This window comes from Pteronotus mesoamericanus, unplaced genomic scaffold (assembly GCF_021234165.1).
Source record: "Pteronotus mesoamericanus isolate MK-2021 breed Mesoamerican mustached bat unplaced genomic scaffold, CSHL_Meso_final scaffold_232, whole genome shotgun sequence".
Lineage (NCBI taxonomy): Eukaryota > Metazoa > Chordata > Mammalia > Chiroptera > Mormoopidae > Pteronotus > Pteronotus mesoamericanus.
In genome coordinates this window covers 12559518-12576545 of record NW_026555311.1, presented here as the reverse complement: position 1 = coordinate 12576545, position 17028 = coordinate 12559518, and the positions used below count along the sequence as shown (strand labels likewise).

General features: G+C 37.6%; 1 protein-coding gene across 2 annotated transcripts in view; it reads right to left on the bottom strand.

The window, feature by feature from the left end:
* Positions 1-893: 893 nt before the first annotated feature.
* The window catches only part of PPP3CA (protein phosphatase 3 catalytic subunit alpha), a 302760-nt gene continuing 286625 nt past the window's right edge, over positions 894-17028 (bottom strand). The window contains exons 11-14 of one of the 2 annotated variants that reach the window (XM_054591684.1): positions 15574-15658; positions 8810-8907; positions 5816-5845; positions 894-2687 (exon numbers count right to left, since the gene is read on the bottom strand). In XM_054591684.1, the coding sequence (XP_054447659.1) occupies positions 2491-2687; positions 5816-5845; positions 8810-8907; positions 15574-15658 (410 nt within the window). In that variant the 3' untranslated portion in view covers positions 894-2490. The remainder of the gene's footprint in view (positions 2688-5815; positions 5846-8809; positions 8908-15573; positions 15659-17028) is intronic. The other variant, XM_054591685.1, reaches the window with a different exon arrangement.

Below are 17028 nucleotides of genomic sequence, written 5' to 3'. Positions count from 1 at the left end.
CTCACATCAACTGATCATTTTAATGTCAAATGTTTATTTCTATGCCATAGTTGCCTCAGCACAATTTGTAAAAGAAAGGAATCCAAAAAAACGATTTTTTTTTTTTTTGGTCAGGATATTTTCTCTGCAGATATAAGAAAGAAAGTAAACACCTTGGTACCAGAATTACCATTTCTGTCACATCATTCTAATAAATTGCATCTAAATATTTTCCTTAGATGTCATTTTTTTTTAGGACAGAAAAATATCCACAGGAAAAAAAAATGTTTGGATTCATTAAAATAAATTTGGGATAGTCTTTGTCAGAGAATACATCTAGAACATCTTTGTTTTGGTACACTATATCACTAATTGTCTTATTTAATATAATAGGCATACTTTATTACATAAAACAAAGTGCACTGAAAATGAACAATGTTAGAAACAAACTGAAATTTGGTGTATCTCAAATCTTCTGGTGATTAGATATTAGCTGAAGCGCCGGTATACAAATTGTTTATCAATACAAATGCAACTCTCTTCTGTGATGAAAATGCACTTAGTAGCTTAGTTCTTTTTGCTTTAGCAGATAGGGCATCCAATACAACTGACACACCTGATAACAATTTTTTTCTTCCCCAATAAAAAGGAATGCTCTGCTGTCTTTACTGGCTCCCACACTGAGGGAGCCAGAAGATGGCATTTGCTCTTTAAATACATTTCTCATCTGATTTGAGACACAAATCCACCAAGTTTCTTCCAGCGGGAGTAGGCACCACACCTTGGATCACGAGGCCCTCAGTGAAGCCTGTTAGAGCAATTCGGTGATGCAGGGTGGTGAGCCCGGCACCTAGAAGACAGCACGGTGGTTGTGCACAGAAATCCCTTCAGCAGACTCAGTGAAAGGATGAGAGTTCTTTAAGTTCATGCACATTTTATTGAGTAGTAATATAAAATGCTTTTTCTTTTTCATTGTTACAAGTGCATGCTTTGATTGCCAACATTTCAGAAGTCAAATTACAAAGGCAAGGCTTTAGGCTCTAGTGAATTACTTGGGCACTTATACAATTGTTAAAAAATATGAATGGACTTTTGCTGTTGTTTTCAGAATGAACCAGTTGTAACCCGTAACTGATATACAAAGGGAAAAAAGTGAAAAAAGTACATAGTTTGTGGCACATGACAGAACAGAACAAAATAACTAAACCATTATGACATTAACAGTTACCATGCATTTAGAGTTTCACATGTAACTACAAACTTATTTAAATTTCACAAGGTTGCTAAACATGCTAACCATCTATATGTGCACTGACAAGCTTATGTTAAAAACTTTTAAGAATACTCTCCCCTTTAGATTTTTTCAAAGCTTTTTTTGATTACAAAATTTCAAAGGCATTAAGCATTTTAGAGAATATAAAGTACGCCAGTATACATACATTTCCAGTATATGTCAGACCACTAAGCGCATTACAGTCCCATACAGGCCGATACAGCCATTTTTTTTTCTTAAAAAACATGCATAGGCAGATTTTTTTTTTTTTTACAGAATATAGATGCTTTATCACTGTATTTAATATGGTATCTTGTTCACTATACTTAAAATGCACCACTCATAAATATTTAATTCAGCAAGCCACAACCAAGACTTGATTTATCAACAAAACCCCTAAATATAAACAGCAAAAAAAAAAAGATAGATGTAATTATTCCAGTTTTTTTTAAACTTAAAGAAAAGAAACAAAAAGATATTCATTACTAAATTAGTAAGTGTTATACTGAAAGGAGGGCATTCAAGCACACTAAAGAAACCTGAGGTAAGCATAATCTGTACAAAATTAAACTGTCTTTTTTGGCATTTTAACAAATTTGCAACATTCTTTTTTTTTCTTTTTCTGTTTTTTTTAAGTCTGCCTAATTCATTTTATAGCCATTGTCTGACAAGAGTAGCAAAACATTATCAATAAATAGTCCTTATTTAGTTTGTACATCATTTTGTTAAAAATGTTTGATGTCATTCATTTTTAGTGCGGCAACTGTAAACGTACAATAGAGTAAGAAATTAGACAAAGTTTTCTTGTCCAGTAACATAATAAAAGTCCTTTCACTAACCTATCTGGGAGTCCCCATTGCAGTAGGAAAACATGTTCATTCCCTAACATTGCAGTATATACTAGCATTACTAGCTCTCTTTTTAAATTTGTTTTTCCTCTAAGTATTTTTTAAAGGCATACCCAAAAGACGTGTTTAATCACCACCCTCACCAAAATATAGTTTATTATCTCTCCCTCTCTTTTAATGATAGTGTAAACTGAACCCAATTCCTGGCCCCCACAGCAAATACGCTACCTTCAGAGGCAAGAACATACAACTGCTGATAATATGCAGCAATCCCCACCATGCCCTGCAGCTGCAGCTCAAAAAAAAAAAAAAAAAAAAAAAATAGGGAAGAGAGAAATAAAGAACGGAAAGAAAAAGAAAGACGAAAAGAAAAGAGTGAACAAGAAGTGGTCACTGAATATTGCTGCTATTACTGCCATTGCTGTCCGTGCCGTTAGTCTCTGAGGCGAGAGCCTTGTTGATGGAGTTAAGGTTGGCGTCAGAGGGCATGGCGTCTCTGCGAGGCGGCATCCTCTCGTTAATTCGGTCTAAGCCCTTGGCCTCCTCGAAGCTAGTGATCTTATGTTGTGGTGAAAATCCTTTGATAGCTAAACACAAAACCATTAAAAAAAAGAAAAATTGGGTTAGCCGGAGGAAGACGAAGGGCACAGCTGTTCCATCAGGTGATGTTAGAGATTCCGCAGTCAGAGAGGGAATCCTTTAGCAGTGAACAAGTAACGGGACCTGAGCACAACACAACAGACTGCTTACCATACCCGAAGAAAACCAAAAGGTTTCAAAACAGCCAATGTCTCTTGCCAACCAAAATGTCCTCTTCAAGTTAGTAAGACGTAAGCACTTCTGTTGTCTTCATGAAAGTTTAGATCAACGAAATCCGAAGTGGACATGTAAAGAGGAAAGCTGCTACCAGGGACAGGTCTCTAGACCCAGCACAGCATCAACTGGCCACATCATTAACTGGATCATAGCACCAAACACCCTAATTTAGACAGACTGGAACATAACCTTTTTATTATTCCATTTTGCAAATTCAGAAATGGCAAATTCAGTAGAATCGCTGAGGCAGGTATACCTGAAATTCTGGTATAGAGCTTAGATCAGAAGCTAAAAGGAGATAAAAGGAATTAACTTGGGCATTTCCATGCCATCTCAGAACCCCAGAAAGACTTCCTTGACAAACAACTCAATAATGGCATGAACACAGTAAAATTAACAGGTCCCACTTCTCCACTCAACTTTGGGAGCATGTAGAGTGGGTGACAAGGTAAGAGAAACTCAGAAAAATCAAGATTAGATCACTGATCTTGGGCAGAAAACTTTCTCTGCTCTTCAGCAGAGAACAGGTCAAACTGATGTTCATGTGGTATCCATTTTTGCCTAAATCAAAGAAAAAGTTTCTCGGTAGATCAATGTAGACATAAGTGATGGTTCAAGAATAACACTGAGAAAAAGCTTTTCACAAGTTTAGCAAAAAGGAATAGGGCTGGTTTCAGGTCCTGTTCAATGGAAACAGGAATTCTCAAAGGGGGAGCATTGATATTTAGTATTTTTTTATTTTACAGTAACCTTTGGTGTGTTCCAGAGACAGGTAAGTCATTTGTTCAAGAAAACTCAATGAGTTCTTCAGTGAGTGCACCAAAAAGTAAGCTGAAAGTAAAGTACATAAATGGGGAACCAATGACATCAGTTTGCTTTACTCCCCATGAAGTGCACGCCAGGTATTGAAGGGCCAATCACCAATGCTGAACTGGGTTGCGTCTCCACAGTGGATTAAGGACAATTACAAGGTACCTTTATCCTTCCCGCCTTATTCGGGGAAAAAAGGAAAGCAGTTTCAATCTGAAACGTTGCCAGCCACTCTTACACAAATGTGCCTTTGATTAGTACGGATGAGATTCTTAAGATATATGCAGTTGCTTCTAAACTTAATAAATGATGAAAAATAACATGTTTCCCCCTCTGCATTTTAAAGGTTAGCATCATGGTGATTAGTCAACTATGAGAAGGAGAAGATGGGGAAATGGGGAAAGACCAAGGCCCAAAGCAAAGCTTCTTAATTCTTCTCTAATTTAGTAATGAATTGCAAAATAATAGAGCTGTCTAATGAGCACCCACCCTGAAAACTAACTCAATTATTTTGAGGGGCAAAACAATTGCACTAAGTGGTACTCTATTTTTTTTTCTGAACTACTATGAATACCATTTCATCAGAATTAATACATATAAAAAATTCATTATCATGGTAATTTAAGGAGTGACTTTATTAAATTTTAGTGACACGAGTGGAATCTCTGGATTTTAAAAGCCAGTAAGATGGGAGCATAGAAATTCAAAATCTGAGTCAGGACAATGATGTGTTAGGAATGGGGCTCCATTTCTAATCACTTTTGTCTACCTGGTATGGAAGAACGTGCTCTGCTGTAGTTGCTGGTCAGACAATAGGTATTAGCAATTTACATTGGTAGTATACTTAACACAACACAGAGTCACAGAAACCACAGAAAACAGCCAAACTATCAACAAGAATGCACACTGCAGATTAGAATTTGCCAAGAGGAATAGAGAATTCCCACATAAATAGCAGTTTATTCACTGCTATTTAGGAAGCAGTTGTATTTTCTCTTACAGTTGCTATCATTTCCCCTACCATATCCAAATCATGTACAAATTAAAGAGTCTAAAGTGGCACTTTTTAACATCGTGTCAAAGGACCATATGCACACAATTTGGGGGAAAATTAAAAAAGTTATCTTGCAAGAACAAAATACAACTGAAGAATTTTGTTTTAAAGGGGAACTTCAAATTATTCTTTTTTACAATTTCCAGAGGGTATGGTATGTATAATGTTAAAAACTATGCGATAAGCAGTTCTCTCATAACTATATATTTAAAAAGCACTCATCTTAAAAGCAATTGCTAAAGGGTCAACGCTACTGTCCTTGAGCAGTGCCAGAAAACAGTCGGGGATAGACACGCCTTGGTTTCTCCTGCAGCACCTTGTGGAGTGCCTGGTGTGAAGCAGACACTCAGTAAACATAAATCAATTGAGTGATTACTTGATAGTCCCTGTGCTTGTTGCTAGCCACTCCCACAGCCACTTCGCTGGTGCTAACTGCATGACAAATACCAGGAGGTTAAAATTTGATAAGAGTAGCAGAACTGTATCTCATATGCAGCTGTCACATGTTGGGATACTGTTTAGAGACATAAAATAATGTTGAACTAGAACAAAGCACTATTCAAATGAACATTTTTTTCTTTCCAGAAACTTCTGAAGACCAGAATTCATGGGACTATTTTTATTCTCTCCTTTTCTGTGCTGACTGAAAGTGATTTGAGGGAGGGACATGGTTCAGCTCAAAGAATATCGTTTTGTGCATTATTTGTCAAAACAGCTGCCATAACCCCCACCCCACATCATTCAAGATATGAAATCCTTTTGTTTTCTGTGATTATCCTAGATTCATTGTATACAAAAACCATACATAGCTTTAAGGGAAAGAAAAACCAAACAAACAAACCATAAAAGGACATTTTCCCCTTTAAAGCAAGAACATTTGGTTAATACTGAGCCACAACTGTTAGCCCAACACCCACACACTCTGTACAAGCTACAGCAAAAAAATAAATAAAAATAAAAAAATAAAAAATGAAATACACCCAGCAGAGCCCTTATCTGTTGCAGGTACAACAGAAAGGGGACTGGCCAATTTACCTTCATCAGCCTCAATAGCCTCAACAGTAGCTGAAGAGAAGAAAGGGGGTGTAAAATGAATGAGAAAAATGAGCAGAGGATTTTTAACTCTTAAGAACAAATCAATGACGATCAAGGGAGCTAAGAGAATTCATGTTCCTGTAAGTGCTGGATTCTGGCATAGACAACAGAACAGAAATACTAAAAAGAAAGAAAAAATACAACAAAATGATTAAGTTTAATTTGTGAGATGCATTCACCTCTGCTTTGGTTTTTCCTCACTAAATAAATGACAAAGTGATCCTTTAGGAAAACACTCAGTAAAGTTTTCTTTTACTTAGATCGAGTTGATAAGAAACTAGGTCAATCTAAAAATGTACATGTGACTTGCAGAAATTTCAATAAAGCCACGGCTATGCTTGGTGGTTTATAGTTTTAAAATACCAGAAGAATGGTAGAATTTGAAGCAGTGCCATAACGTCAATGGGGTAATTCACGCTATTTAATATTTAATAGCCCAGTTTCCTACCACAAATGAAAAGCGGAGGGCGGGGGTGAAGAGAGGTCCATTTGGAGGAAGAATAAAATCAACGTGTCTTGAGTTGAAGATGCATGTGATTATATAAAGGCTTTCGCCACCCAGAACGATTTAGAGTGGTGAGGGCAAAAGAAAAAAGAAAGGCAATGACAGAGCTTGGACTTCTTTTATCAGGCAATTCAATTTAAAAACAGTTTTTCTTATTGGAATATCATTGCTGGGAATGGAATTCTTAAAAAGTTACAATCAAGTGATAACATGCTAATAGCAACAATAATTCTATCAGCATTTTAAAGAAAAGGCAGCCTAAATACTGCAACATCAGCATATTTCAGAGCAAAAACTTTAAAAGCCCATTGTTTTATCAGCAATTTTTGTAAGTTTAGGGTCTATATTCTCATTGTACAGGTGTATGAATCTGTTTTACTAATGAGTTGATATTTCCCTAATTAAGTGCTAAAATGAAAGAGTTCTCTATGCTTACTTCCAAAATGTTTCTATTAAAATTCTACCCCTTGACTTTAACATGCGTATTTTTTATAATTTAAGGTTTTAAATCTAGGGCAACTGCCAAATATGCACTACAATTTACTTACAGTGCATTCTGAATTCCACCATGGAGAGGAAATAGTAAAGCTTTAAGTAGTTCCTCCATTTAGACAACTGAAGGGTGCCAGGCAATGGATTTTGAAACTGTATTAATGTATATGCTTTAAATATATACGGAGTTTTTAAATTCTCAGGATTAATGAGGTTCCAATCCTTAGGTTCAGTGTGCATTTGTGTGTACGTGTGAGTTCAACACATAATAACACAATGGATTTTAAAATAAAATTAACAGAAAAGGAAACTGAATAATCTAAGTTCAAATACCAGTGAAAATTTCAAAAGAAAACAAAAAGAATATAAGAACTTAAGTAACTTAAGTTTAAAAGGAAAGTAAAATATATGAAACCACACCAGAACCAACATATTAGAAACATGTACTGCCCATTATTAAATGTATTGTTCTAAAGCAAATGTGGCCATAGTTTCTGATAATACATCTGCAGTACTTTAAAATGTGCTTATCAAAAACTACGCAGATTTCAGTCAATTAGGTGGTTGTGCATTTGTGCATTTAAGTGATCCATTTATGCTAATGCTATAGAGAGCATGTTTACTGTGGTGGGAAAAATTTTGTGGTTTTTAAAAAACGTTATTAAATTAATCTTTAGTTATAAAAGGGTAATTTACTCAAATACTATACATTTTCCTACTATCATTTAGGAAATTCTCTTTTGTGGAAACTCAGAGACACTGTTTTTGGAATATATTCATAAGAAAATAAAGAAAATTGGAGTGATGCGGCTAGATGTGATTACTTAACAGCGGCATACACATAAAGTTGAACATTACTATCTATGTAAGGCGTGTCTAAACAATGTAACCATAAGAACACCTGAACCTTCTAGATTGAGGGGTAGGGGTAGGGGGCAAAAAAAGAACACAAAACAGATTCAGGGAAAGATATAGGAAAATAAGCAAGAGGCTGAGATTATTTTCAAAACGTTACGGTGTATTTTTGTTCTCATCCTTTCCTGTTAAAGTCTAATCTCATAACATTTCCATAAAGTATTATTAAAACTGGACTCTAATGATGATATTAGTTAAAATAGATAACAGAACAAAAGTAACAAAAGCAAAAAAGTGTATAGTACTGTACCATCTAGTAGGATAGCCATTAGCCACATGTGACTAGTTAAGTCAAATTAATAAAAATTAGGTAAGATAAAACACTCAGTTTCTCAGTTGTTATTAGCTATATTTCAAGTGCTCAATTGTCACATGTTGCCAGTGGCTTCTGTACAGATATAGTAATTTCCATCACCACAAAAAGTTTTATTGGAAAGCACTCATCCAGAAAGCTACACATTTTAATACAAAATCTTTGGCTTAAAGGAAATGTTTTTTTTTCTTTTTTCAGAAATAAAACATGGTTTTACTCAGTCTGTTTTAAGGGTATAAATGAAAGAAAAGACATATGACATATATTTCTACTCAAGTGGATAATGAAATCATCCTTTTTTATATTCTTCCTCCATTTTCCACTGAAATCTGGACTTACAAATGTGTGTGTGTGTGTGTGTAGTGTGTTTCATCCTTCAAATAGATAATCAGAACATTTAGTAAAAATGTAACCAAAAATTTGTTTTTAGCAACTGATTCACTCAAAGTGGTCAAACCTATTGTGCATGTAGGCAGCCTAAATGAGTTGTCCTAGAGCAGGCCTGCATTGGGGTTCACATGTGAATGACGGAAGGGGGGTGGGGTCAAGACTCCATTCAGGCAGACAGGACTGGTCAAGTGGATGTGGGGTTTCAGCCCTTCTTTGAGCAGAGACTAAGGCAGAGCTGAAGTAAATGAGTAAGTCAGGGCTCGAACAATGCAGCTGACTGAGATCCTCCCAGCACAGTCAGAGCAACGGGCCTGCTTACCGCTTTGCAGGGTCTGCTTCCCTCCAGAGAGCACTCCACTGGGGAGCATGCCGGTGGGCGTCAGGCCTTTCAGCGTCAGCACACTCTCACTCTCTTCTCTGCAAAGGCACAATGTGGGAGGCGGACATTAACTCTTACTTTCTTCGAAGAAAAAGAAAAGACTTAAAAGTAAAAAAATGCATATAACTCACATTTACATCCATCTTTGCTCTGTAGATTTTTTTAAAGTTAAAACATATTTTTATACATTCATATGGAATTATGTTATGTGAATGGTGTGACTGGTTAGTTCACAATTATGCAATTGTGATGGTTCAGTGTCTTCTGAGTGCTGGAGACAGAGACAACAGATCGGATTTGGTAAGCAGGCGTCACGATACCCAGGGTGCCGGAGGGTGCCGGCTGGGTGTCCTCTGTGGCACCGCATGCATGTTGAGGACGAGCCAGGTGGAGTGTTGATGGAACTTTTCCAGCAAGGCTCAGGAAAAATCAGTGAAGCGGATTTGACTTGGGAGAGAAAACCAGAGTACGTGGGAGATTAAAAAAAATAAAATCCTTCTATGGATTAGGAAGCTAGGAGTTGCATTCAAGAGGTTGAGGAATTTTGACATTACATGATAAACATGCAAAATAATGATAACTAGCCAATAATGCAACTGGTAAGATTTCCCAGCTTTCCTTTTTGGCTGCCTCTTTCCCCACAGCTTTGCTAATAAAAAAATATTTTATTACTCATTTTGACAAATGTTTTATAATCACTTTTATATATATCATTTCAATTATATTTATTAATCAGCACAGCATTAATCATAATGATTACATAATCATTAAATAGGAATAATCCGACATAAAAAAAAGTTTGTACTTTTATATTATCTTTATTCTTTTACATTTTTATTGTTGTTCAATAAACAAATGTTATTGTCTCCATTTTCCCGCCACCACATTCCCCCACCCCACCCACTCTCACCTCCCTCCTTCAATACCACCCCCCCACTGACTTTGTCCACGGGTCCTTTATACATGCTCCTTGACAACCCTTCCCTTTCTCCCCAGCCCCCCCGCCCCCCTTATCCTTCTGCCCCGCCCCCTTCTGGTTACTTTCAGTTTGTTCTTTATTTCAATGTCTCTGGTTATATTTTATTTGCTTGTTTGTTTTGTTGATTAGGTTCCACTTATAGGTAAGATTATACAGTATTTGCATAATGTTCTTTGGTTCCACTCACACTGTCGCAAAAGGTAAAAGTTCCTTATTTATTTCTGCTGCATAGTATTCCATTGTGTAAATGTACCACAGTTTTTTGCTCCACTCATTTATTGATGGGCACTTAGGTTGCTTCCAGCCCTTGGCTATTATAAATTGTGCTGCTATGAACATTGGGGTGTGCAGGTTCTTTAGAATTGGTGTTTCAGGATTCTTAGGGTATAATCCCAGCAGTAGAACTGCCAGGTCAAAAGACAGTTTCATTTTTAGTTTTTTGAGAAAATTCTATACTGTTCTCCACAGCGGCTGCACCAGTCTGCATTTCTATCAACAGGGTACTAGGGTTCCCTTTTCTCCACAACCTCACCAGCACTTATTGTTTGGTGAATTGTCTATGATGGCCATTCTGACCGGTGTGAAGTGGTATCTCATTGTGGTTTTAATTTACATCTCTCTGGTGGCTAGTGATGCTAATGTCTTAGTTGTCTAACAAAGTCCCGGGCTCGATTCTCTACCTGACAACCCTTTTATGCTGGCACCTGTAGGATCAGTCACACGTCTCTCAGGAGACAAAGGAGATGTGGACTTCTAACAAATTGCTTCTTGAACAATTATCACCACAATTGGATTGTTCCAGCAGCTTCTTAACTAGTCTCCCTGCTCCATCCTCGTCATGCTCTTGTGCTCCCTCCCCACCCCCACAACTATTCTCAGTGTAGCAGCCAGGCTGAGCCTTTTACTATCTATGCAGATGCTGTGTCTCCTTTTTCAAACTCTCTGATGGCTTCTCCTCTCATTAAGAGTGAAAATTGGACAGTTTGACAAGAGCCTTAAAAAACTAGCTCCCAACCCACAGTCTCCCATCCTCGTCCCTTTCAGGCTGTGTTTGCCACCAGTGCCCACTTCCCCTAGTGCACCTCAAATAAGCCAGCTCCTCCCACCCTGGGGCTGTGCACTTGTTTTGTCAGGCTCCTCTCCCCGACACCTGCTCGGCTCCTCCCTCCCTGCCAGCAAGTCTGCTCAGGCATAGCCTTCTAAGTGAGGACTTCCTGGAGGACACTTTAAAAAATAACACGCACCTACTATACTCCCTATTTCTCCTTGTCTATTTTATTTTTTTCTGGAACACTATACAGTTCATTTGCTTCCTTTTTACTGTTGTTGTTGCTCTGCCCACTACATGTCACCCTGGCTAGAGACGCTTCATGTGTGCAGGGTTTCTGTGTGCTTTGCTCACTGCTGCGTCCACAGTACCTAGACCAGAGCAGCACCTGGTGCAGAGCTGACACTGTAGAGTTTACTTAACCTATTAGGTTTGAGATGGTCAATTAATATTGTTTACTTTAATGCAGTTATTTCAACCCTTTCACTTTTTTGCTGTCAAACCACTGGAGGGTACATATAAAAGAAATGTTCTAAATGCTAATAGATGGATTTGGAAAAGTTGAAAGTATCTCTAAGTAAACGAACATATTTTTTCCTTTGCATTAGTTTTCAAAATCAGGTTTCCTTATCCCCTTGCCCCTTTTCACCCAACTATTTTTCTCCTCTTCCTATATTCTTTTTATTTTTTTAACTGAAGTATACTTGACATACAGTATAACAATAGTTTCACATGCACAATATAGTGATTAGAAATTTACATATCTTACGGAAGAATGGTCACCGCAATAAGGTTAGTAATTATCTGTCACCCTACAGAGTCATTACAATATTGTTGGTTATATTCCCTATGCTATACATTACATTCCCATTACATTCTATAACTGGAAGTATGTTCCTTTTATGCCCCTTCCTCTAGTCACCCACTAAAACGAATTTCACCTGTTTCTCCCTACTTTCTTTTAACTGTGGCTTTAGAAACTTTAAAATTAAAATGTAGCTCCCATTACATTTCTATTGGAAAGCACCGTTCTAGAGGACGCTTGTCTTTTCCCTCCTTCCCTCACTTGCTCCCCTCGGCAAAAGCATCACTTATGCTGCACTTCTAACCCTCGCCTTTCTCTGAAGCTCCAGAGCAGAACTTCTAACCACCTTTACATGAATATTCCTGTAGCATCTCAGAGGAAAATGAGCACAATTCAACATACCACAGTTCTCCCCATAAATCCAGTTAGATATTTTAAGGGAGGAATACTTCCTCTTTCTTAGATAACAGCATTATTAGCCTATCAATCACATGGGCTAGCACCTCTGTGTAATAGTCTTAGAATACTCTATCTCCCTCATTATCTCTTGCTTAGGTCAGGGTTCTTGTAGCAAACAACAGAAGCTACTCTGGCTAATTTTACCTGTACAGAGATGTATTAAAAGATAATTAGAGAGCTCACAGATCCAGAGAGCTAGACTGGAATGTTTGGAAATTGGGAAAAGTATCAGTGCTCATCCACACTGTGGGATCTGCTCTGGGAAATGTTGCTATTACCGTTTAGAGCCAAGGCCCGAACTCATGCTAATGCTGTGCGGTTAACCCCGAAACGCTGAGAAAGAAGCTCTTCACCTCCTGGCCCCTCAGATTCCACACCAGTGAGAGGAACCACCGTCTCCCGCCAGTTGCTTCCTCGTGATGCTTATTTTGAAACAGAATATGCGTCCATTTGATTGGTGGATCATAGGCAACATGCCTGCACCTAACCTGAAAGGGCTGCTGAAAGACAGGCTTCTGGTTCCCCCGTAATGTGAACTACCCACATGTAAGGAATGTGTTGGACAGCTATACCTGACAAATTTGTACCATCATCCACATTCATCCATTACATTTATAATCTGTTAATTTCACAAATTCCTTATCAAATTCCTTATTCCATTTGTCCCTTCCTTTGTATCTTTCCTCCTATAGCCCAGTATGGCTTGGATTATTTCAAGAGCTTCCTAAATGTCTTCCTGACACCCATTAAGTCACCTTGCTATCCGATCTTCATACTGTCAGTAACATATAGTGTTTAAACATGGGTTAGAGCATGTCACTCATCCCGTGAAGATCATTTCATAAATCCTCATTTCCCACACACAAAAAATTAAATGCTTTATTTACCATAGTATTCAGGCAATCAAGGATCTGGACTGGACTTCAATCCATGTTCAGCCTCACTTTTTACTCGATTGTTCACTCACCTTCATGTCTTACTATTCAGCTCTTTTAAATACTTAGAGTTCATGGACTACAGGGCTCACTTTCCAATCAGACTCTCATTAGTGCTGCTCACTGACTGAGTCTGGACATACCACTTAGCCTCCCTCAGTTTCAGTTTCCTCACTAAGGTCAACTTGACCTTGCAAGTTTGCTGTGTAGATTCCTGTCAAGTGCGTACAGCATGGGGCACGGCACCTGGCGCGTAACCAGGACCCCATAAAACACTGCTTTTAGGACTGTGTGACTGTGTTCTTGGTGATATCTGTTTCCAGGCATGGCTTCACCACAGTTCCTTACTCAGTGGAACCCAGCCTGTCCTTTACAGCGTTCCTCCAACATCAGCCTCTCCATGAACATTCCTTTCAGGAAATGCAAGGGCTCCTTGCTGTCCTCTTCCACGGCAGAGTGTCTCTTCATGCATTTGGCATGCATTTTACTGTCTTTTATTCGTTTATTTTCTACATTGTCTGGCATTCGAATTTGTTATCCATTTTGCTTAACTTAATATCGATCGATATATGGTATACATTTAATGCTCAATCCTTACTTCTTAAGGTTAATTTATTTTTCTCTGGATATTATCCCCCTGTACTCTACAAATTTACTGAAATGCTTTAATTACAGAAAAGCTATAAAGTATACTTTGTTTTAATTTTCTATCTACACATATAATCTTAGTCAAATCCCTGATTATCACTGGGTTCAAACAGATCACTTCTCAGCTGGGAACTAATAAGCAAGGGACTGGGGGGCCTTCCCAATTTTAAGACCTATGATTTAGAGCATTGTTTCTAACACCTTCATGTGGTTTGAAGGCTAATGTAGACAAAAATAATTTTTTAAACTAAGGAAAGCTTCTCCTTTTTCCCTAAATGTACTTTCGCATGGACATTCTGGAGCTATTTTTTTCCTCTCCTAGTAGAGATTTCAGATAGGAAACGAAATAAAGCATTTATTGGTAAATCTGAGACACAATCAATAAGCAAGTGTTTACACAGAGGCATCAGCTGAGTTTATGATCTTTCTGAAGTCCTTTGCCCCACAGGACATCGAGCCACGCATGCCTCCTTGCCGGTCCTCAAAACTGCCGACCTTGTTTCTATCTAAGGGTCTTTGCACTTCCTCTTTCGGGGCCTTGCGCCCTCTGAGCCCACATCTCCATGAAGGCCGTCCCCACACTTGCTCAAATGCCATTACTCAGAAAGCTCTTTGTTGATCACATGCTAAAATCAGTGCCGCATCTCCCACTTGCTATACCTTTATATTGCTGTCTTTTTTTTCCTTCACGGTACAGAATCAATGCTTTACGTTTTATATTTATTACTGAATGAGTGAATAAATGAATCCTAAAAGTTCAGTTAAACATTAGAGCAAAAACAGCCTCATTCATTAGGTGGTAGGGAGCAATGCTGCTTTATATTCAGCTTTAGCACGACTTTTCAAGATTTGGCTGGCTCCCACAGAGCTGTTAGTGACTTTGAGCTGATCTTTTTGAGGAAGTACGGGACTACTTTTCATCCTTCTCATGGCTCTCTGCTTGTGGCGTCAAGTCATTCAGTCACTCTTTAGTGACACTACCAGAAGGAGGATCGAAATAGCAAGAGGAGAAATCAAAAGAGCCAGTGTTAACTACTCTGTACAAAACAGCTAAGGCAAAAATTAGGCGACATTAAGTAATAAAATTACACAATATGTAGATGGTCTATTTCCCAAGATTTTCCTATCGCTCTTTTTAATGTGTAATTGTGAACTGACTGTATCCTCCTCACATAGAAACATGCCATATTTTAAGCTAAGTTTTGGAAGTGAAATATAGTTATTCTGTATTGTCTAAGAATAGATCATTGAATTTAAGTAAAAATAGTTAATTCTCTTCAAGAAAATATTTGTTCTCTAAATTCAGGCTTAGTAATAACATGATTCATGGTCTACTTAAAAAATAACTACTACATGGGAATTGAAACATTAAATAACTGTTTTTTCTCTCAATGATTTATTAGAATAATATAGACTCACATGAACAAGCTTTATGGCTGATGTTCATTTCTTAGAAATCCAGTGAAATGCACATAATAAAATCATCTTTTACCACAAAGCCAGAACGAAAAACAGAAAAGATTATAATAGCTTTCCTATTTTACCTTATGTTCACCCTATTGTGAAATAAATGTTTTAAAAGGCCAGCAACAAATAGAGGGATAAAATGTGAAACAGTACATTTAGAGACCTTCTCTACAGAAATAATTTAGTGTATTTCAATTTGACTAAAACAGTGAGAAGCTAATAATTTCATTTAAAAGAAAAAATAATTATGGTAAAGCAAATATCTTTTAGTAAAATACTTCGAATACCAATTAAAGTATTAAAATGTTTGTTAAATGACACATAATCAAATTTAAAGCAGAAATAGAGGAAAAATGATCCCACCTGAGGACGGAGAACACTCTGGCCATTTTGCCTATTGCTCGGATCTTGTTCCTTATCACCTCCTTCCGGGCTGCAGCTGTGGCTCCTACAGTTTAAAACAGAGTTGACTAGTCAGTGCCTTTTGATGTTGCTGTAATTATTTTACCATTTTTTAAATATAATAGACAATGGTGAGCAAAACTAGCATCTTTCCCCTACCCTAAGATAATTTATTTGTAAATCAATTGAAAAACCTATGTATCCAGCCTTGATACCTAAATATGATTCCTGAGAGATCCCTGAAATGCCAAAAAGCAGCTTTTAAGATTTCCACGGGGAGGTGGGTAAAGCGCTAGCTGAAAACTCATGGAGCAGACGGGGTGGGTTCCTACCCTCTTCTTCTAGTTGAGTTCCCGTCTGTCGCGTTTATACAGAGAGTGAGCACTGGCAGGAAAAGCAGAGCGCGTCAGCAGGGCCCACTCATCTGTCCCCGTGCTCCGAAGGCTACATTAGGCGAACGCTTTTCCAAAAGTTCTCCCTGGAAAGTGGTCAAACTAAGGAGTCTCAACTCGTTATGCTCCCTGGAACGTCATGTACATTACTTAGTGACCATAAGACATTTATCTTAGCACTTGATGCTTTTTCATCTTCTGGTTGGTTCATAAGTTCCAGACGAAAAAGTGGAAAACCACTGAGTTGGATTTAGTGATAGATGGCGGCAGATGCTTTATATTTTAGTACTTACGTAAATAAGTTACACATAGGCCTGTCTGAGTGAGTTTTACCACTCACTACATTTTCCAAAAGAAAAAAAAAAATCAATATACATAGGTTATTGTTATTATAAACATTTTCTTTTTAAATCGTTTTTAAAATAATACTATGATCTTTGGTGAATATGTTTTATCATTTTCTTCAATTCTCAAAGTCTGTTTGGAAGAGTGCAAGTCACATAACACACCTTTCTTCTTAAGATTTCATAATTCCAGGTAAAAGGGATAAGTTGTCCTTTTCATGTATACACTATATGGGACTTTGTAGAAAATGTTACCACAAGCCACTAATAGAAATGCAACCAAGTAATTCTTTTTATATAGTATCGGTAATGTTGCTAACCTCATGAGCAGTTTGTCACATAATTTGTTCAAAGACTGCAGTCCATAAATAGTAATTGGTGTAAATTTTGGTCTTTTCAGCTGTGACAAGAACAAGTTTTCTGAACTTTTTGGAAAAAAGGATTTCTGGTGTTCCTCTTAGAGGTCTTTCAAGAATGTGATTGGGAGCCTTTTGCACTGTTTGATAAAGGGTCAGACAATTAATCACCACCCTAAGGTTTCTATAAGAAAGAAAACTCACACCAACACTTTCACACAATTTAGAAAGGCCTGGAGGAAAGGCCTCCACCTTTCTCCACCCCAAGAAAGTGAGAACGTAATGGGCTGCTCTATTCTCCTGCGTGGATCAGCTGGTCAGAGG